Consider the following 22,346-nt stretch of genomic DNA (forward strand, 5'->3'; position numbering starts at 1 on the left):
GTAAAATCTGTTCAAAACATTTTCAGTATATGTGGATTGGTGGAGGAAAATTTCTGTTGACTAAGGGCTCAACTTGTATCCCAAGACAATATTTTGTTCTTCCGTGATCTTTCATTTCAAACTATGTCTTTAGTTATATGACAACATCATTAACCTCCGTAGTTGTTCCTACAAGATTTAAATCATCCACATATATAGCAATAATCACAAAACCAGATTGTGATTTTTTGATTAAAACACATGGAGAAATTTGGTTACTAATATACCCATTCTTTTATAAATAACGACTTAGTCTGTTATACCACATACGACCAGATTGTTTCAGTCCATACAATGATCGTTGAAGTTTAATGGAGTATATATGATGAGATTTCTTGAACTCGTCCATTTTTAAACCTTCTAGGATTTTCATAAAAATTTCACTATCAAGTAAACCATACAAGTATGCAGTAACGACATCCATAAGATGTGTTTCCAATTTTTCTTTAGATGTCATACCTACTATAAAACAAAAAGTAATTACATCCATCACTGGCGAGTATGTCTCTTGATAAACAATTCCAGGCCTTTGAGAAAACCCTCGTACTACAAGTCGGGCTTTATATCTCATAATTTCATTCTTTTCATTTCGTTTTCTTATGAATACCCGTTTATTCCCAACAGGGTTCACACCGATTGTGTTTGGACAACAAGTCCAAATACTTCTCTTTTACGCAATGAATTTAATTCTGTTTGGATTGCGTCTTTCCATTTTGGCCAGTCTTTTCTTCGACGGCATTCATCCACACTTTGTGGTTCAAGATCAGAATTTATGTCTACATCCAATGCTGCTGGAATACACAAATGCATCATCAATATGGCATTACTTCGATACCATATTTCAGGTCATGCACATAATTTATTGAAATTTCATGATTATTTAATTTTGTATCTTCATGGACTGGAATCTCTTCAGGAGATAATACCACTTCAAGGGTATTTGTTTCTTCGGGAGCATGTGCCACTGTAGGGGCAATTTTCTTTATTTTTCTTTTTCGTGATGCAACATCTTTTGCACCGACCGGTCTACCACGCTTCAGGCGTGGCTTTGATTTTATAACCAATTCTTTTGTATCTGATTTTTGAATTGGTATATCTATTTTAGCTGGAGTATTTACTGTAGGTATATGAGATTTAGTTATATTTCTGGAATCGTTAAATGCGTCAGGAATTTGGTTTGCCATATTTTGTATATGAATAATTCTTTTAACTTCAAGTTCGCATTGACCGGTACGTGGATCTAGAAAATATAATCCTGATGCATTCCATGTATGTTAGGATTAACTTTATTTAAATGTTTTCTCCCCCTAATGGAGGAAACATAGACTCGTCAAAATGATAATTTGCATATCTTGCGGTAAATAAGTCTCCGGTTAGAGGCTCCAAATATCTAATTATAGACGTGGAATCAAAACCAACGTAGATAACTACTCTTCTTTGAGCTCCCATCTTTGATCTTTGTGGTGGAGCAATCGGTACATATACAGCACTTCTGAAAATTTTGAAGTGAGAAATATTAGGAATTTGACCAAGTACCAGTTGTAGCGTAGAATGTTGGTTGTAGGAAGTTGGTCTAATCCTAATAATATTAGCAACATGAAGTATTGCGTGACCCCAAATAGATGTAGGTAATTTTGCTTTCAACAACAACGGTCTTGCAATAAGTTGGAGTCTTTTGATAAAGGACTCGGCTAACCCATTTTGTGTATGTATATGAGGAACTGGGTGTTTAACTGAGATTCCTACAGACATGCAATAGTCGACAAAAGTTGCAAATGTGAATTCGTCGGCATTATCTAAACGAATTGACTTAATGCAATAATCTGGGAACTGAGCTCGTAATTTGATTATTTGGGCAAGTAATTTTGCAAAAGCATCATTACGAGTTGAGAGAAGACAAACATGAGACCATCTAGTTGAAGCATCGATTAATACCATGACGTACCTAAATGGGCCAGATGATGGGTGTTTAGGTCCACATATGCCGCCTTGGATCCTTTCTAGAAAAGTTGGGCTTTCAAGCTAAACTTTAGTAGGGAATGGTCGAGTAATCAATTTTCCTAAAAAACATGCTGAACATGGAAGGTCATTGTTGGAAAGAACTTTAAAATCTTTAAGAGGATGACCAGTAGAATTCTCTATAATATGACGCATCATAGAGACGCCAGGATGACCTAATTTTTCATGCCAAAGTGAAAAAAATTTGGATCTATGAGTTTGGAAGCAATGACATTGTGTGACTCAATAGTTCTAATTTTCATCATATATAATCCTGAGGAAAGTGAGTGAAACTTTTCTAAGATTTTCTTGCTGGCTAGGATTAGCGGAAGTAATAAGAAGATATTCTCTATCAGCCTCAGAGGTAGTTTCGATGTGAAAATTATTGAGTCGGATATCTTTAAAACTAAGGAGATTTCTAGTAGACTTACTAGAATATAATGCATTTGGAATGTGTATGTGGGTACCATTAGGTTGGACGAAACTAGTTTTTCCAAAACCTTCGATTATATTAGATACGCCGGAAATCGTTCTGACTTGAGCTTCAGTTTTGGTTATTTGGGTAAAATATTTTCGGTTCTGTAGAATCGTATGAGTTGTACCACAATCAGCAATGCATATATCTTCAGAGTCCATTCTGTATATAATTAAGAAACATAATTTATTTGATAAGAACATAACACACTACATAGTTCAAACAAAATAAAGCACACAATACACACTACTATAGTAATTATATAAAACTAATCTTCAGCCTCCCATATAGGAGTTTCGTTAGGTTTATTCATACCATTAATGCTTATTCCTCCAGTTGTGATTCTCGGGAAATCATCTATATTATTGTTGGCGAAATTTGTTTATACCATTTTCTCTTTTGATTTTTGAGAAGATTGGTATAGCTTAACAAGATGATTTGGGGCATGATAATTACGTGTCTAGTGCCCCTTCATGCTGCACCTATAGCAAATATTTTCAGTTTTTCCTCCTCGTGGTGCCTTTCTTTTACTCTGTGATTCAGATTGCCACTTCCGGTGATCATAGTTGTTATATGGACGAAAATGCCCGTGGCTCCGACCTCGTCCACTGTACCGACCTTGGCCCCGTCCACCTCTATATCCTTTTTCACGTACATTCTGTTGGAATGACAAGTTATTTACTTCAGGTAATGGGGCAGATCCTGTTGGACGGGATTGATGAATCTTAATCACCAATTCATGATTCTGTTCAGCAACGGGAGAGTTGATAGAAGATCCTCAAACTTAGTAAATTTGCGCTCCCTGTACATCTCTACTAAGTTGATATTGTTAGGGTGAAAAGTTGATAGTGTTTAATCAATTTTTCTTTTTTCCGTAACTTTCTCACCATACATAATAAGCCTGGAACTTATTTTGAATAAAGCAGAGCTATATGCTCGGACACTCTTAAAATCCTGAAATCTTAAATTAGCCCGATCATTTTCAGCTGCAGGTAGATAAACTAGTTTATGGTGATCGAACCTATCCATTAGATTTTCCCATAAAATAAAGGGATCCTCGACTTCTAAGTACTCAGATTTTAAATCTTCATGCATGTGGTGTCGGAGAAAAATTATAGAGGTAAAGTTTTCTTCAGCTTGTGGATTTATTTTCCGCCTTTATTGTATCGCTTAATTTCTTTGAACCCAAATGCAACTTTACATCTTGTACCCATGATAAATAATTATCGCCATAAATGTCCAAGGCAACGAACGACAAGCTTGTAATATTTGTCTATACTAAATCTGAATTAACACGAAAATTATTGAATTTTAATTCATCAATATAAATATTACATAAAATCCTAGTTAATCGGGTGCGTTAACAAATACGCAATAAACAATGTATATATCATTATTATCATTGATATTATAAACAGATCTATATATAAAATGACAAATGGATTTTCACCTGCCATACGGGCGTCTGCGTATGCAGATTATTTCCGACCAATAATAAATTAAAGTGGACTAATCCCTGCATAAGTTAATTAGGGGCAAAAAGTTATTATCCGATAAGTATGCAATTTATAAATTAAGGTTCCCACTATACTTCGGTATTACCCAAAATTAAATGGTACCGTAAAATAATTTTAATAGGCGGTGCTCCGGCCATATATATTTAAATTATATGTAGAGGGTGTAACCACGTCTACTCCGGTCATATATATTTAAATTATATGTAGAAGATATATATATAGAGGGTGTAACCACGTTACTCATATATATGTATATTTAAATTAAAATTATATCTTCTCAGTTTCGGCAGGGTTTCGTGCTGATAACGTGTTGTAAAATACTCGTCATATTATAAACACTAACTATGAAGATAGAGAGTAGAGAGATAAATGTGAATCAGTAAAGAAATGTAGCTGCCTGAATGTGTGTATTGCTTCATTCCGAAGAAACCTATTTATAGCTAAAATAAGGAACAAATGAATTTAATGCAATGTAAAAATTTCCAAGTCTAAACCTAGCCTTATATTTAATGTTTTTCAATAATAATCAATTTACAACATTAAACTTATATTTTAATTATTCATTATATAATTTTATATATGTCATTTTGAATTAAATAGCTATGTAAGTTGTCAGGTACACGTCAACACCAAGTTCAATATTGTTCAGTTAACAGACCGTAAGGGGCCACGAATAAATGTTAAGACCTGACAAATCGGATAATCGGGTCGGTTAAGTATTGGATCTATTTCGAATCGGTTCCAGTTTCAGATTATGATATAACTGAAGGCCATTCGGATCGAATGTGATTCGGTTCAAGTCTAATTCAGATTAAAAACGGATAATATTCGGATAAAAATCGGACAAAATTCAGTTCGGATTAAATTCGATTTGGATATTTCAGATCATAACTTATTTATTTTTTCATGTTGTGAGACTTAAAAAAAATATCTTTTTATTAAATATAGTCAGGTTGTGAGCTACATAAATATTCGACAGTCAACTGGCCTAATTAAAGCAGTAAGAAAATCAGGTTGTTCAATCATGCTGCTTAGTGTTTGATGTCTTTAAACTGCTACATTCTAGTGTTTCTACTACAAGAAACATTCTCAGTGCCTGAAGGCAGTATTAACCGGACGTTAACACACTACATTGAATTATAAAAGCTACAGCATTTCTTTTTTGTTAATTAAATCTATACCAATTATACTTTCCCACATCTAATACCTACAAAATTTCAATCAGCCTCGCCAAGTCCATCGCTTCCATCACCTCTCTTGGAGATCGGAGCGAACTTGGAGTTCGGTTTTTTGTTTTGAGAGGCAACTTCAGCATTTTTACGCAAGACTGCTCCAGGTGAAGGGTATGGCCTTTGTTGGAAGAGAGGACCCTAGAATTCACAGTAGACAAAGATATCAGTTTTAATCAAATACTAATACGGTCTTGGTTATTAAAAAGGTTAGATGTGTTAAAAGCAGAACTTCTAAATCTTTTCTTCCATCTATATACACACATAGAGCTGTCTTTACAAATGAGTTAAATATAAAAGTGGTCACTCAACTGAAGGTCATATATCAGTTTAATCATCAAATTTAACGGGGTATCATTTGAATCACTAAAGTAATAATAAATATCAAAGAGATACCTTAAAATATGTGCTCGAGAATTTAAATTTATTTTATGAAGTTCTAAACATTTTTTTTAAATCTTATTACAACCAAATGAAAAGTTATGAATACATAGTATTTTAGATGATTTTTTGAGATTTTTAAAAAATTATCTACTAATTATTTTTATTTAAATAAAACAAATGATTACAAAATTAAAAATAAGTAGTAGATAAATTTTAAAAAATCTTATTATATTATAGAAAATACTAGAATTCATATATTTTCATTTTGTTGTAATATGATTCAAGAAAAATATATAGAACTCCATAAAATAAATTTTAATTCCGAGCACATATTTTGGGTATATGTATGATATTTATTATGACTTTAGTGATTCAAATGATACCCCGTTAACTTTGATGATTAAACTGATATATAGCGTTCAGTTGAGTGACCACTTTGATATTTAACCCCTTTACAAATGTACAGTGTTTCCATGATTCGCTAAAAACTACATTTTCCATCTTGTCCCTAGTCAAATAATTCCCATAACTCAATTGTTTATCATGTCCATATCATACTACAACCAACCAAATTAGATACCCTTTATTCCTCTCTAAATAAACAGCCCCTATTTTGTGATTACTAAATAGACTTTTGAGCAGCTTGTTGCAACATAAATATACATAGAAAGATGGGCCATGAACCTGGAAAAAGTATCCCATGGTATAACATGAAAGGAGAAGGAGACATTTCCCAACACAAGGAATGGATGTGTAACATTCACATAGTATGACTCCATCATTAAAAGCATAAACAATAAAACACTAGACATACAAACCAAAGTTGGCATAAAAGTGGCCTTTTAAAAATTCCAAGCATGCCGAGAGAGAAATAAGATTAAGCAATCGCAAGTCAAATGAGTGGAATATAAGATTGTGAGCGTAGCAAATAAAAAGACATATTAGGAAAGGTATAGGCGTCAAAAATGCAAAGAAAGAAATATTAACCTAAAACAAGTGAAGGTTGTTTTTATGAGCGAGGACATTAAGGAGAGATGAAGTAGTTGTTTTGGTAAGTTATTTAATGAGGCACGAGAGAGGGACTTGAAGCTAGACTCGGCAATTCAGGTCGTGTTGTGTACTTTTGGTTCCGTGTACTCTTGTGTTTCTTGTACTAAATGCTAAACCCGCAGAAAACCTATTTAAAATTCTTGTACTTTCGTGTTTGTGTACCTTCATGTGGTGTACTTTATGTGTAGTGTTTCCGTGCCACACAAAATAGAAATAAATAGATAAATGAAACTATTACATTTTTAGGTATATGTTTACAGATTATATTATATATATTTTATTTATATAATATTTACAAACAATATTATAAAATTATGTAGTAATATATAAATAAATATACATAAATCTTATATATATATATATTATTCTTAAATGTAAATATAATTATAGTGTGTACAAAAGACATACGTAGTGTTCATACATGTAACGAGGGCCTTATATAGTGTGCCATGTGAAGTGAATTTGGTAAAGTTTAGAGGATTAATTGGTGCCGCTGATTGATATTAGGTTGATACAAGATTAAATATTAGGGTCATACTCGACTAGTCGACAAACTGGACCACTGTCGACTTGACTCGACTTATAAAGGTGACAACCATGGTTCAGGATCAAAAAAAGTATGGTGATTGGCCTCTTGTAATTGATAGCATCAGCTTCTTCTAATGCCATAACAGCTCTAAAGAAGCTTAGGTGGAACTGAGCCTAAATTATTTTTAAATATTGTGTAATGTTTCACGTAACTTTTAAAATGTATTGCAACATTGACCTTTAACATTTTAATGGATTGATTGTGTTTGTTTTAGCATTTAAAAAAAAAATCAAATTAGGAAAGATGGGAGTATTATCATTTTGTTCGTTGGAATGGGCATCAGTTATCAGATTCATCATCAATTAATGCACTCTCTTTTTTAAAGTAAAGAATTATGTATTTTATACCACATTGAGGTGGTATTCATTCTTGCCACTAAAAAATATAAATCTTATACTTTCGTAGCATTCTTTTTGTGCTACTGTACCACTACAGCATTATAATGCAAATGTTTGTCAAGCAAATGATGATTCTAGTAAGCAAAATTACCGTAGCTGTAGTGTCAGCTGCTCGAGGTTGTACACCCTTTAATCCTACAACCCTGAAACATTAGATCAGTAAATAAGCAAAGCAGGAGGCAGTGACATGCTTACTACACCAAAAGTTGTAATACAAGGAAAGCATAAATTATCAGACTATTGGACGAGTAGGTTAAGATCAGCATATTAAAACATGTTACTTGAGAAAGAACATGAACAACTTACCAACCACCACGGGGAGCATCAGAATAAGAGCTTGGATCCATGGGATCCAACTCATCCTCCTCTGTGTGAGCACGTTTCCTACTATCCTTTTTTGTGCTTTTCCCCATAGGAGGTTTAAGGTTGGGTCTACAAACCAAAGATACAAGGTTTAAGATAGGACAGATGAACTAAAAAAACTATTATTAGGCTACATAAATGGAGCTCTTAGGCAACAAAAGTATGATAAGCAAGTGTGAAAGAAACCGCTAGCTGTTTCATGCCAAGAAACTTGTGTTCTTTTTCATTAACAAAGCATGAAAGGACTAGGCAAAATCATCAGTTCAGGAGGTAATAAGAAGCCTTTATTATACTGTCAAGAGAGAGCTGGTTATTCAGCATCTCAGTCTGGAAAACATTTACTTATAAGTTATAAGGAAAGTGATGCAGGACAAGGGTTAAAAACAAGTAAAATGATAGATATTTGTGGATTAACAGCAGAAAACCCACGCCTAAGGTGATCCACCTGAAGAAGAATCACTACATCTAGGATTTCTCAACTGCAGAAGAGAGGTTTGTTAGGATCGCAACCCATAACAAGGGAGAAACAATTCTCAGTTCATTAGTCAATCAATTCTGCTTATAATAAAAGATTACATTAGCTTATATTGCCACGTACGAGTAAATCTCTAAACTTAGTCACCAAGTAACAATATTCTAATAAAGGAAACAAATCCCTTCTTATTCTCTATCATAATCTAGAATATTCCTAGATCTGACTATAATATAATATTAAAACAACTTGCATTAAATCTAATCCTAACTAATAACATAAAATATATACAAACTAATATTTTAATTTTTTGTTCCGCATCAGAAAGGGTCTATGATATTGGTGTATTATGTATTTACTTTTAATGCGGTCTCTTTGGGATATATTATATATATGAACAGCCACAAGATCTAGAAATCTAAACTTGATGTGGTTTCGCAACTTTTGAGTAAATTTTTCTAACTAGAAGTTAACAAATATAATACTTAACACCGAATAAAGACACAAATCAAATGCGAGATTACAGGATTTTAAGTCACCTGCAACAGGGTAAAATGCAATTATTTTGTTAAAATAAAATTCATGTGGAAGTGCTCTTTTTTCTTTAATAATCATGGTCACAATTAACAAAATGCACTCAGATGCAAAATCCCAGAAAAAGTCAAATCTAGGAAAGACGGAAAACATAAGCTTTCAGAAAAGGGGAACCTACCTATTCCTGGAGAATGTATTTCCTGAATCCGCTGTTGTACTTTCAGTATGAAAGGTCTGCTGTTCCTTTTGCACATTAATTGATTGGACTTGGGGAAGGTTCAACAAGCTACAAGAACATTAAAGTTCAGTTAACATGATTGGCCAGGCACAATATTCCCTTCAGTAGTAAATTGTTTTCTGTAACTCCAATATCTTTATATAATATAAGGAGAAGAAGAAGGATGCATATAATCGAGCACAAACATAAAAGTTAAAACTAAAATTAATTTATCATAACTTCAAGCAATGACCCTTTTGAAAGATTTAAATTGGCTGTGGGTTGTCACAACTTTGTTCCACCAAGTTTAGTTGTTTCACCTCAAAGTATGCCTCAACATATATACACCCAACAACTTCCTAGTGTTTCTTAACGAAGAAAACTAAGAAACTTATTAGCAGACATGAAATTCGGAATTTCGGCTTTTTTGTGAGTATCGATTATCTCATCACATAAATATGTTCCCTTACTGGAATATTAGATAGGATATAAAAAATGACTATCAAAGAGAAAACAATTCACTAAACTAGTGTTACCGATAATTTAGAAGTTGATGGAAAGTTGCTACTAATGTTACTTCTATAAGTTGATTTCCATAGGCATATGTATTAGGTGAAACTACTAAAGCAAATTTTACAAAGATATTTCAACTTCGAAAGAAACCTTCAACAAAGATAGGAAATAAAAAAATAAGGCTGTCGATGTACCGCGTGCAATGATTGCAGTAGCCCCGCGTCTGTACAAGGCCCACTCCCCACCCACCGCACCCTAAGCATTTCTTGAAGGCAGAAGGCTGATCACCATGATTCTCATTAGCTTCTTTTCCAGAAACCTCGGTATCGTGATTAACAAAGGGAACATGGTGGGAAAAACCAGGTTGCTCCCACTGCGTTACAAAGGTCTTTGTGTTGTAGTAATAGTTTTTACCTGAAAAGATAAACTGTATATTAATACAGATACGTGTGTGTATATATATATATATATCTACACTATAATAAAATAAAGTACAACTGACATCATCATAGTCGATGTGTCAAACTCTCGTTTAACAGATGACATCATTAAATCCTATGTGTCAAACTCACATCAATTTGATGATGTCATCTTCCACTAACAATTCCCCACTCATTTAATTTACTATCAATCTCTCTCCTTTATTTATTACCTCAACTTATTCTCTCTCTTCCCTTTTCTCATTCCATTTCCTCCTCATTTTTATATTCCTAAAAATTTTCAGTTTCCAATATTTATCTTTCCTCCACTAACTTTATCTTTTTCAAAATTTATTTTATTTACACAAATATTCATTGTTTTATTTTAATATTTTATATTTGATAAAAAGTTGAAAATTAATATTTAAAATTTTTGTGCTACTGTTTTTAAGTTTCTACATTTATAATTTTATTCTATTTCTCATTATTATATATTATAAATATAGTATTAATTTATACTTGAATTAAAAAATTTCAAATATTTTTTTATAAAATAATTACAATATAACCGGGCATCTGCCGGGGAACTAATCTAGTATACATATATATGAATATATATATATATATAATCTATTTACATTTATGTGATTCCTAGAACTCCTCCATTTAGATGTTTATTCATCTTCATCTACACTTATATCTATACTCTCCACTTTTATTGCCAATCACTTTGTCCAAACCCTCTTTCTTTCTCCTGTTGACCTGCCACGGACCACAATCCTTAAAATCCCTTTCATGGTTTTTATCAACAGAGAACTGGACAATAATTTCTTATATACCAACAAGGGAGTAAATTTTCATACTGAGAGTATCTTTTCCTAATCATTTAATGCATCACAATCAAAAAGGATTTTTTCATAACCCCTGATGTATTTATTTCACCTTGCAAAATCCTCTTCGAATCCCCATCTTTTGCGGAACATTTTGGTGAGGCAGCTGCAGACCAATTATTTCATTCTTGTTTAAAGAGACCAAATGTTTGTATGAAAAAATTCACGTAATTCTAAGAAATGAGTTTCTTTATGTTTAATTTGGGTAGACGTTTTGAAAATCCTCATATCTATCACTGGAGAGCATTTTTTGTTTTTCATCAGAGGTCATTACAAGAAACTGTTAGGCCAATAGGCATCAAATGATTGAACAAGGCAAACGGTAATGGATAGGGGAATAATTAGCATGATTTGAGGAAATAATGGCTTTAAGGCGGATCTAGAGAAAGGAAATGGAAGGAGAGAAAACGAATTATCCAAGTTTGCTGCAGCAGCACCTAACCAGTAGCCACAATATAAGAAGTTGACATTTCAGAAGAAAAAATAAACACAGCAGCAAAACAATCACCGTCTGTTAATTTTTTCTCAAAATGATGCCCGAGGATGAGTAAATTTAGTTGAATATGTAGTTTAGACAAGAAAAAGGTTCAGGGCCTCTCCCTGATTGTCAGGAATTGGTGGTTTCTGAACTAGTTTGGTAACTGTTTTTTATATTTTCTAGTTATATGAGAGAGACAACAGCTAGTATAGCAAAGAAACAGAGAGAAACAGCAGATTAGAGGCAGAAATAAAGAGATGGAGTCAGAAAATGCAGAGAGAGAAAGAGACAGAACTAGATAGAAACTTGAAGAAGATGGATTTCTAGAGTGAGAAACCCTAGAGAGAAGAGATAGTCTTGTGGAACAAGTTCCATTGTCATATATTCATATTGCATTATCCCAAAATACTAACAAGTCCTGCTATATATAGGCTACCAACTAACTAAATCAGTAAATGACACATATAGCCTCACTATTCCTACTATCCCAAATACTACTATAGACTACTACTAAGCTGATTCCTAACATTCCTTCCCCCTTGAAAATTAACCATGTCCTCATGGTTGGTGGTATTGCACTTTCCATCTTTATCTTCATTCCACCAGAATTGTGCTTGAAAATTAACCATGTCCTCATGGTTTGTGGTATTGCACTTTCCATCTTTATCTTCATTCCACCAGAATTGTGTACATCACTGCTATTTTTTTGTCTTTTCCTTTAATGTCCCGCTCTTCCCATGAATAAAACCTTAAAACCGAACATCTATTTTCCAGCATAGTCATCAACAAATTGACCTCATACAAACAACTTTGATATCATCCGGGATCAAAAATTGTGATTGCTTTACAATCCACTAGAACTCCAACATAAAATTGCAGCCGAGTGTTTCCAACTGCCTTTCCAGATACTTTTACTGAAACCACATCTTGACTTGCTAAAATTAAGCAAGGATCACACTGCAACCTTGATCCGTCTAACTGTTTAGTCAAGTTTTCTGAAACTTGAAGCTCTGGTTTAGCTCTTTTGGTTGGTGCAAACCTTCTTTCATCTCAATTGATGTTCTTCTTAAATCGGAATCACCTATTTCCTCAGCATGTATCTTCTTCGGCACATCTGCAAACATTGCAGTAGGAACAGATACAAAAAATTCTGAACATCATTTGGACATTCCAATCCCTTAGCACCAGCAGCAGTGGCTGCTTCCAAGTTATGCTTTGCTGAGAAAAATTCTCAAAGTCCTAAAACTGTCAAGATTAGTTCCTCAGAATGCCAATCCTCTTTGTCTCCCCAAGTACTTCATCATAGTCAAGATTAGTTCCTCAGAATGCCAATCCTCTTTGTCTCCCCAAGTACTTCATCATACCTTGAATACTCTTCATAATCTTCCAGCTCGTCTTTTCGATCAACATTTCCCACCTTTGTAGGGTTAGGGTTTGGCCACTTCTGTGTCGTATTTCCTAAGCCAACAGTCTTAAAGACCACTAATCCATCTTCAAACTTGGGAAATCTCAAGTTGAGATGTTGTATGGTTTCTGACTCCTTGGAACTAGGCTTTTTGTATGTTCCTTTAAATTTGTGGACACCTTTACCTTCTGACAGCTTGTCATGAATCTGACCTCCAGGATAAAAAATAAGCATGTTCCCCTTTCCAAAATTGCTAGATTTCATACCCAAATTATAGGATAGTTCAGCTGTTGGAAATTTTTTTACAACATTCTCGTCAAAGAAAGCCTCAACAGTTTTGTAATAGTGGGAATCACTGAAATTACTTCTTCCAACTGGATGGGTATCATCTCATTTTTCCAAATGTTATTGTCCTGCCCTTGTTGGAAGTCTTGTATGTTTAGAAGTTCTGCCACCTCCTCTGATCTTTCACTTGTGCATATTTCAGATTGTAAGGGTTTAGACAAATCTGAATTATCTCCTTTTAGTGCTGTTAAGATGAAATCATGCTCAGGCCAGAACTCTTGGCCCTCTCCTGGTTCTTCATCATAGACAGGTTTTTCATCATAGACAGGTTCTTCATCCAACAATTGCTTACAATACTGTGAGGACTCAATGACTTTAGCTTCTTCAAACATGGGAAAACTCAAATTGAGGTGTTGTAATCTTCCTGTGCCCTGATTGTCACTAGACTTACAAGCACTGTCCTTCCTTCCAATCTGCCAACCAAAAGGATTAACAACTCCATCCTCATTCTTCTGAACCTTCAATTGCAGAATTTCTACCATCATCTTCCTGGCTATCCCTATTGTAGCTTCTAATTTCTGCAATTTCATGTTAGTCCTTTCCTTGTGAGCTGCTATATGATGTTGTAACATGAAGACAGCCTCGTCAAAGCCTTTATCTCCTTTCTCTACTACTGAATCAATCACCATTACTACTTGCACATGTAAACACCACAAGTTTTAATCTAACTCCTCACATACAATATTACAAACACCTGGAGTGCAGTACCCACTAACACACTCTAACTCACTAAAAAATCAATCTACACACCACAACTGTTCAATAATTCCACAGATTAACACGATAACACTCAAAATTCTTCACTTGACAGTTTTCCTAACCTTTCTTAACAAATTGTTCTCAACTACTCAACTACTTCACACAACCAGGCAACCAGCAATGTTCCCAATCACACCAGACCACTATTGACACACAGCAACACTACAACTTCAATCTCAATAATAAACTTGAGTACATTTACTTCTAGATACTAAATCAATTCACATTCACTTTGCTAAGGCAATTACTCAAGCAACTGCTATATACTTCAAAATTGTAGATCACTCCACAATTCTAACAGTAGTTCAGTTCTCCTTCACTCGGGAGAAATATCAAACACCTTCAGTGCACTACTTAATTTTGCACAAAAATCACAGCAATACTTGCACAACAACAGCACACAATCACAACACTACCTTAGTACACCAATACACCATAGATCACACAACAATTCACCTTATCAACTTTCAACCTCAGCAATAACAGTAGAAGTGTTTCTAATCCAGGTGCAAAGTCAAATCACAGTCAAATTACAGTCACCTCTCTTAGACAATTACTCAAACACCTTCAGTGATATGCTTCAGATTATACCTCAACTCAATATCTGAACCAGAAAACTCAACTACACTCATATTTTTGTGATTTTTCAATAAGGAATGAACAAAACTAGTAACAACTATTATAAACGAGATAGTAACTACCGAATCTCACTTCAAATCAACGGATCTCCTCATCACAACTACTGATCTGCAAGGAATTGAAGAGAAACAGAGTACCTGAACTGATTGAGCCATAACTTGAAAATTACAGCTGCAATTACTACACTTCTACAACCGCTTGACTCGTTTTTTACTAGCACGACAAGGATGAAGCAGTGGTTGGATCAAAATATGAGCTCTGATACCAAATTGTCAGGAATTGGTGGTTCCTGAACTAGTTTTGTAACTGTTTTTGGTATTTTCTAGTTATATGAGAGAGATGCTAGATATAGCAAAGAAACATAGAGAAACAGCAGATTAGAGGCAGAAATAGAGAGATAGAGTCAGAAAATGCAGAGAGAGAGACAGAACCAGATAAAAACTTGAAGAAGATGGATTTCTAGAGAGAGAAACCCTAGAGAGAGAAGAGATAATCTTGTGGAACAAGTTCCATTTTCATATATTCAAATTGCATAATCCCAAAATACAAACAAGTCCTGCTATATATCGGTTACCAACCAACTAAATCAGTAAATGACACATATACCCTCACTATTCCTACTATCCCAGGTACTACTATAGACTACTACTAAAGCTGATTCCTAATACTGATCAGGAATGAAAATACTATCTTTTCTTTCTATAAGACTATAACAGATAAGAAAAGTTCTATGCATTATGGATACATCAAATAGGTCAGAAATGTTGTAATTACACATGCTAAAGTTAAATTGTGGGCACGTGACAACAGGAATATGATGACAGAAAATGATGCTGCACCAAATAAATTTGCTGCAGGCACTACTGACCGAAACCGAATTTATTCTATTCCGCCAAATAGCAACCGGTAAAAATATAATACACTGGCCAAGGAATAGACATGGTCTAACATAATATTTGAACTTAGCAAACGAATTCTCGCAAGACTCTGCAAGAAAATATACCACAGAACTTTTTAGGATCTGTTTCAGCCAACTGAATGTATTCATTATCATCACAAGATTATGATCTTTGATAGCCGACTTTCCGGACTTCCCATTTAATGAATCGTGGCATCATGCTAGCTTTGTTTGATGTCTTACATCAAGGGACCATGCTAAGATTTTGTTAAAATAGGAGTTACTAGGAGTTAAAAGACTCGCAAAAGCTATTCTATTACTCGGAATGTTAAAGACCTAAGATTTTGTGCAATGTCTTGCCAAAGTTTAATTTGAAGGTGACATATTTCTGATGGCTAAAGTCATAAATTTAAGACAGTAACATCTACTAGAATCAACATAATTTTAGTTCTAGACTGGAAAAAAAAATTACACCCTGAACTCAAGCAAGACCAAGTAGCAAACCACCACCCTTGGGCGGCAGAAGATCAGTCCACAGAAAATGAACACCTTGTGACTGTTTACTAAACTTCATGCAGATCTCTTTGTAGATATAAATCAGAAGAGTATTAAAAAACCAGATGCAAAATTTAAGTACTAGCCTAAAATTAAAACTAGCCAGATGCATCACATACCAGTTGTTTCGTCGAATAGCACTTGCCAATCTGTAGGAAGTGGTGAAGAAGATGGTGGTTCTGAATTCAGAGAAGCCTCAACAGGTCTTTCCCATTGACTTTTACCAGACTTCTGATTATAATAATAAAGTGAACCACTTGCAGGGTCACATGCCTCAATCTACATAAGTAGACAAAATTGCAATCTTAGTAAAAACAGAATAATGAATGATTTGCAGAAATCATATTTAAGAGCTAATCATAACCGCAACTGCCGGGGAAGTCAACGCAACAACAAAAGAAACCTAACAAATTACCAAGTTAACTTAGTTCGCAGTGCAAACATATTGATCTAACTATAAAGCTGTAAGAAAACCTCCCTAAAAATACAAACCAAAATCCGAGTCTGGAATCCCACCCTAGTAGTCCAAATGTTTTACTCTGCTCCTCGAACCTTGATATGTATAAAGCCTCTGATTTCCTCCAGCTCACATGTTCTTGTCTTTGCGTGAAACAATCTAAAATTATTAGGTTCTACTTCTATGAATCTATTTAGGCAGTAAACATGCTAAAAAAATTAGTTTACATTCTCCAAATTGAGGTCTTGTACTAAATTTAGAGCCACTTGGAAAAATAAACTTAACAGAAATTAATATTTATACCAATCTAATTTATTTTGTTTACATAAGATTTAGTTTTCATTAACGTATTACAAAATATTAGCCTATGAAAATGTACAATCCCACTTCAATATTCATGTTCCACTTCAATATTCATGTTCCAAAATTGTATCTCAATCTTCTCAAAAAGTTCATTTTTTGATGTAGAGGAAAAGATTATTATTTTTCTATTTCCAGCAATGCCATTAGATTAGGTAAATAATGAGGTTGAATTTTAGAATCTCACGCTCGAACAGGATTTTAATATATTCCAATAAAGTTCTAAAAGCACAACAATGTTAAATCTATTTTAAACTATTAAAAGAAGAATTATATCAAAAAAAAAACATCGCAGTTTAGAGTTATTACTAGGAATAATATATACCCATTCTGGTGGCAGATTTTTCGGCGTCAGATTTTGAGGAGTTTGAGGCGGAGTCTGATACAGAAAGTAGCCAGCGGGTAGATCAGTGAACAATCAAGCATACATGGATAAATACAAATATCACATGATAAACGGAGATAAGAACAAGGTACATATAGTTCAACAGTTCTGGCCTTTGCAAATGCCTAGGTTAAACCCTATATCTTAGTGTAGCGGAGAGAAAGATAGTAAATAGTGACAGGAAAGTTGGTAAACAAATGACTAAATGAGTGTCCAACATGCACTAGAAGAATGAGCAGAATTCACCTTGGCTTCTTCATCTTTTAAGATTCCCCTTGCCCTCAACTTCAGCTTAAGGTACTCTGGCAACTTGCTCTCCCTCTTTTCAGATCTCACATCCTGCTCCAAAATTTTCACGCCTGCTACATGACCATGCACTTCAAACAAAAGTCAATTTTCAGAAGACATATTATGATAACAGAAAGAGAGCTTTGCTCTCATTCTCAGCCACGCTTACTTGGGGAAACAATATTAGGCACTGAAGCACCCAAGTAAGCACCTCCACCTGGTACGCCATATCCATTTCCAATTTCCGAGTTACCTGATATAAAAGCCAAGAGTTTTGGTATCTTAGTTATTAATTTTTGTCCAACCCCATTCTTAAAGACAAAAGGTTACTAGATTGTTTTATTAGTCATGATACATAATGGTCCACCTAAACAGGGATACTAACGAGGAAACGGACCATAAACAACAATTAAGATACAAGATGCAAATACTATATCAACAAAAATCCAAGTTTCGACTATAAATTCATAAACATGCATTATCTCCAATAGAACATTGCTACAGTTAATACAGGATAACTGCATAACTTTTAAATTCTTTGTCTACTCAAATATATTTTCTGGTGGCCTGGTCTACAATAAATACTTTCAAAAGTCAGATTCACTACTATTTTTTTTATAATTTATTCATGCAGATATTGTAGGTCAACAAATTTGATGTAAAATTTCTGTTGTAGAGGAAAGGAAATAAAAAAGGGAACCAAAAACAAAGTCAAAGCGACCATTTAGAGGTATAAAGTAATTTAACCTGGACGCCTTAACCATAGAAAGGCCTAACTTCCTCATAGAAGTGATCAATTAGACCAAAAATGACAAACAAGACAATGCTTATTTCCTTAACAAGAGTTCGTGAGTGGTGTGCAATTGGACATTTGAATCATGTGTGTATCTTATTTAATTATTATCTGTTCCGAGATATAAATAATAATCAGGAATGCAACTCTTGAACTTGGATACACATTAATTATCAAATCTAATGGTAAGTCCATGTGAAGTATTTCAAAAATAATAATGGCAGCGTAATGGAGAATATAGAGGAGAAATACCTTGCTCAGCAATGCTAGTCCTGCCACGTTTGGAGGCCATATCAGCACGATGCTTTGTGGTCATTTTCAAAAGATGTTCCTTTTATGTTTAAGGAAAGTTTGATCCATCAGAGTGATGCATAATATGTTGTGACTGGTGGTCTAAAAATGTTAACATTCAAAGGTCAAGAAGAACAAATCAGATAAATACCTTTATGGCATTTTGATCATGACGTTTAGCGATAATGTCACCATGGTCCTCAGGAGGTTCGGTTGCCCCTCTCCACTCTCTAAATTAGAGTAATCAGATGTCATGTTGCGATATGACACTTAATTTAAAAGCTATATAAACATATTAATAAAGAGAGCAGAAGACACCTTTGACCATGTATCACTTTTTGGACAGCAGTTTCCTAAAATAGATTCAGAGATACTCTTAATACTCCAATAAATTAATTCCCCGCAATATATGTACAAACAAATTACTCATATGAACCAACATATATTTACATATCTACATATCTACGTGGTTCCTCTACAGACTTACTTGCTCACGTAGCACAGCATCCCGTACAGCATTTTCAATATCATCTGAAGGCACCTCCAAGCGACTGTCTGAAAAAAGGTTTGCCCCTTTAGTCCGAAGATGAGAAAATACTTAACCAGTTTAATTAGGAATAGAGTAGTCAATCATTCTTATATTAGCTATTGGTAGGTTCTTCTGTCAAAAGTGAACCCACAGCTAGGGAGCATCTTACCTGTCTCGTACAGTTTTGGTGGTTCCTCCTCCAATGTGTTTTGAGCAGATTGTAATGCATTTTGTTCCAAATCTTTGTTCTGGTTTCCATCCAAAACATTTGCTGATTGTGGCTGAGAAACATTAGATGTCAGAGGAGAAGCATGTGTAGTGCATGTTGACATAACTGAACCTGGAGGTTGTTGGAAGTTTTGAACAGTGTGGGGTCCATACTGGCTGAAATTGTTGTTTTGAAAGTTTCCTGCAAATTGATTTGAAAAAGAAAGAGAATGTTGTGTAGGATCTAATCTGGGAGAAGAATTAAAATGTGGATTAATGCGCTGAGGAGCCAGAGCTACATTTGAGGGGGGAACAACACTGTGACTGTTATATAAATATTGATATTGATGATGGGGATTTACATTGTTCTGGAAAGACTGGGGATAGGAAGTAGACATTTTCACGGATTCCACTGAGTTTGGTATGTAACTTGGCACGGACGGAACACCCGGAGGGAGAGGCTCATTGTTTTCACCCATAGTATTTTAAAAATTATCTTAATCAAATCAGCTCAGAAATTACAATGTTTGAATTCTTAAAGCAGAGGTTAGGCTGGAATGCCAGGGAAGATCTCTACTAAGAATTTATTCCACCTGCAGAAAAAACTTCTCTAAATGGTTAGAGATCAAATTGCATTTATTAATAATACCATTTTATAGTACATTAATATTTTATTAACGGTTTGATGCCAAAAAGTAATTGTCCCAAGGGGTATAGACTTTGCCGTTAACCTTATGTTAAGTAAGCAACATAAGTGAGTGGAATTTTCCAGCACTATGTTGCACCGAATATTCTTTTTTGGTTGTACTACCTGTGTCCTAAACTCAGACACGGGGTTTCCCCAGTCAGATTCTTTGACTGTGGACACTTCTGAAAGGCCATATATAAGATGAATTTATGATGCAAAAAGAATAATACATGACAGAAATATAGTAAAAATGAGAAAAAGAAGACGTTGAACATGCAAAGTCCTTCACGGAATCAGGTTAATAGGGCTTTTACTATTAATTTCTGGTATAAAATTTCATCTAACATATTTGTTCACTAAATAACTATGTTGGTTAATAGTGTCCTATCTCCAATTCAAATATCTACAATTTGACACTCAGAAGTCAGATGTGTTGTATCCGACCCTAAACTCTAACATAGGTCTAGATAATAGAGTATGCACATACAAAGAATTTTGTATAGATCCGAAACTTACTTACGGCAGACTATATTATATATTATATAGAACTCCAAGCAGGTCACATTTCATATTTACTAATTACATAGGAAAACAAATTGATTCTCGATAATTATACAAATAATTACAATATCTATCATATACACTCTGACCTTTCCTCTGTTTTAATAACAACTGGACTGGATAACTAACATGCATACCAACCAATCAATTGCCAAAACTAATAAATGGATAAAAAAATATTTCTTATGAATTGCATAACCTTGCTACAATATACATCATAATGGCAGAATTCAGTGGGATAAGTAGACCATTCCTCAATTTTGAATAACAGCTCGACAATTAACGAACAAATTAGTGTAATAAATTACCAAAAATACTCTCTGTGAACAACGAAACAAGTCGAATATCATCAGGATGATAACTGTAGTTAAAATCATAGTTTGTTAATTAAAGGCAGTAAAACAGAACAAATACATGTATATACGCACAGTAGCTAGGTTTATGGTGATAAATTGTACAGAACAAAACAAAACTGAAAGGGGAAAGAATTGTACCGAGATTTGAGTTGTTATCTTGTAATTTGACTTGCTGCCCCGCATCAATCAGAATACAAACCCTCAAAGTTCATATGCTATGTTATTTCTCACCCAAACACAAATTAATTATTCCTCTGCTTACTTTATTATTCATGTTAATTCTAATTTTTATATAAATCAATTAACTTTTTTAACTAAAATATGTTATTTTTTACCAGCTAAAATACTGAAAAGCGGAAATCACAATTGTTCAGGATCTTTCAGTGATTAATCGGATAATCGGTGATTAATCAAAATATTAATCGAAAACAATTTTATTTAATAAATAATTTTATTTAAATGTCACTGACCTTTCATATGATTTACAAAAATAAAATCACATATCATTAATTCAATATTGATATTTAAATGATAAGATTTTAAAAAAAAACCACCATCACTAGTTCATAATTAATATTTAAGTAGTTTATACTAATTAATAGTCACTACTTGGTAATTAGAAAATTACTATCTACTAGTTCAAATCTTAAAATTTAAAATATCATTATTAATATTAATTATTAAATGTTAAATGTTAATTATTATTTCCAAAAAACTTAAATTTTTCTTAAAAAATTATTTTTTTATTAATTTCAAACTTTGACCCATTCGACCGATTTTGATCCGAATCGACCGATTTTTCCCGAACTACCCGACTTTTGACCGATTTTTTAAAAAACCGTACTTTGATTCGATTAACGATTAATCGAGAACGGAAGCCGTTTGAACTCCGATTAATCGTCCGATTAATTGGTTAATCGGCCGATTTTTAAAATACTGAAAAACACCTCGTAATTCTCTTTTATAAAATAAAATAAAATATTATAATTACTAATAACCAATAATTCTTATTTTAATACTAATTAGTATATATATATATATAACCAACTACATTTTCCAACTAGAATATATTACCCTTTTTTTATTTTTTTCAACTAAAACACCTCAATCTAAATTATATGTACATATTTACTAGGTTAAATCTACGCTTAATTGCTAGCATAAAAAAGATTAAGTCTTAAGCTGTAACATGAACATGGTAAATTTTGGTTACAAATCGAAAAATTTGACGTTATCACATATATTAAACAATAAATATATAAATA

At 33.7% G+C, this 22,346-nt stretch overlaps 1 protein-coding gene across 4 annotated transcripts; it reads right to left on the minus strand.

Moving 5' to 3' along the window:
• Positions 1 to 5,021: 5,021 nt before the first annotated feature.
• On the minus strand, positions 5,022 to 21,346 carry LOC141712874 (uncharacterized). Of its 4 annotated transcripts, none has more exons than XM_074515979.1 (15): positions 21,220 to 21,346; positions 19,439 to 20,069; positions 19,228 to 19,295; positions 19,059 to 19,093; positions 18,892 to 18,970; positions 18,702 to 18,780; positions 17,826 to 17,909; positions 17,615 to 17,727; positions 17,309 to 17,362; positions 16,286 to 16,445; positions 9,973 to 10,192; positions 9,227 to 9,334; positions 7,986 to 8,111; positions 7,771 to 7,822; positions 5,022 to 5,399 (listed from the first exon to the last, which is right to left on the minus strand). In XM_074515979.1, the coding sequence occupies exons 2-15, from the start codon at positions 19,953 to 19,955 to the stop codon at positions 5,247 to 5,249; spliced, it is 1,848 nt and encodes a 615-aa protein (XP_074372080.1). In that variant the 5' UTR covers positions 19,956 to 20,069; positions 21,220 to 21,346; the 3' UTR covers positions 5,022 to 5,246. The 4 variants fall into 4 exon arrangements, with proteins under 4 accessions (XP_074372080.1, XP_074372079.1, XP_074372078.1 ...); XM_074515978.1 differs by having other exon boundaries at positions 17,615 to 17,730; XM_074515977.1 differs by having other exon boundaries at positions 17,615 to 17,745.
• Between the last annotated feature and the right edge of the window lie 1,000 nt (positions 21,347 to 22,346).

The sequence above is a fragment of the Apium graveolens genome, chromosome 3 (assembly GCF_009905375.1).
Source record: "Apium graveolens cultivar Ventura chromosome 3, ASM990537v1, whole genome shotgun sequence".
Taxonomy (NCBI): domain Eukaryota; kingdom Viridiplantae; phylum Streptophyta; class Magnoliopsida; order Apiales; family Apiaceae; genus Apium; species Apium graveolens.

Bases quoted from the DNA above. Each gene is read 5' to 3' on its own strand.
- LOC141712874 (XM_074515977.1), bottom strand. From the start codon at position 19,955: ATGGGTGAAAACAATGAGCCTCTCCCTCCGGGTGTTCCGTCCGTGCCA. The intron at 17,746-17,825 runs GTAAGCGTGGCT...TTTTGTTTGAAG, and splicing joins GCCTAATATTGTTTCCCCAA to TGCATGGTCATGTAGCAGGC. The intron at 5,400-7,770 runs GTAATTTTGCTT...TGTGAATTCTAG, and splicing joins CAGCTGACACTACAGCTACG to GGTCCTCTCTTCCAACAAAG.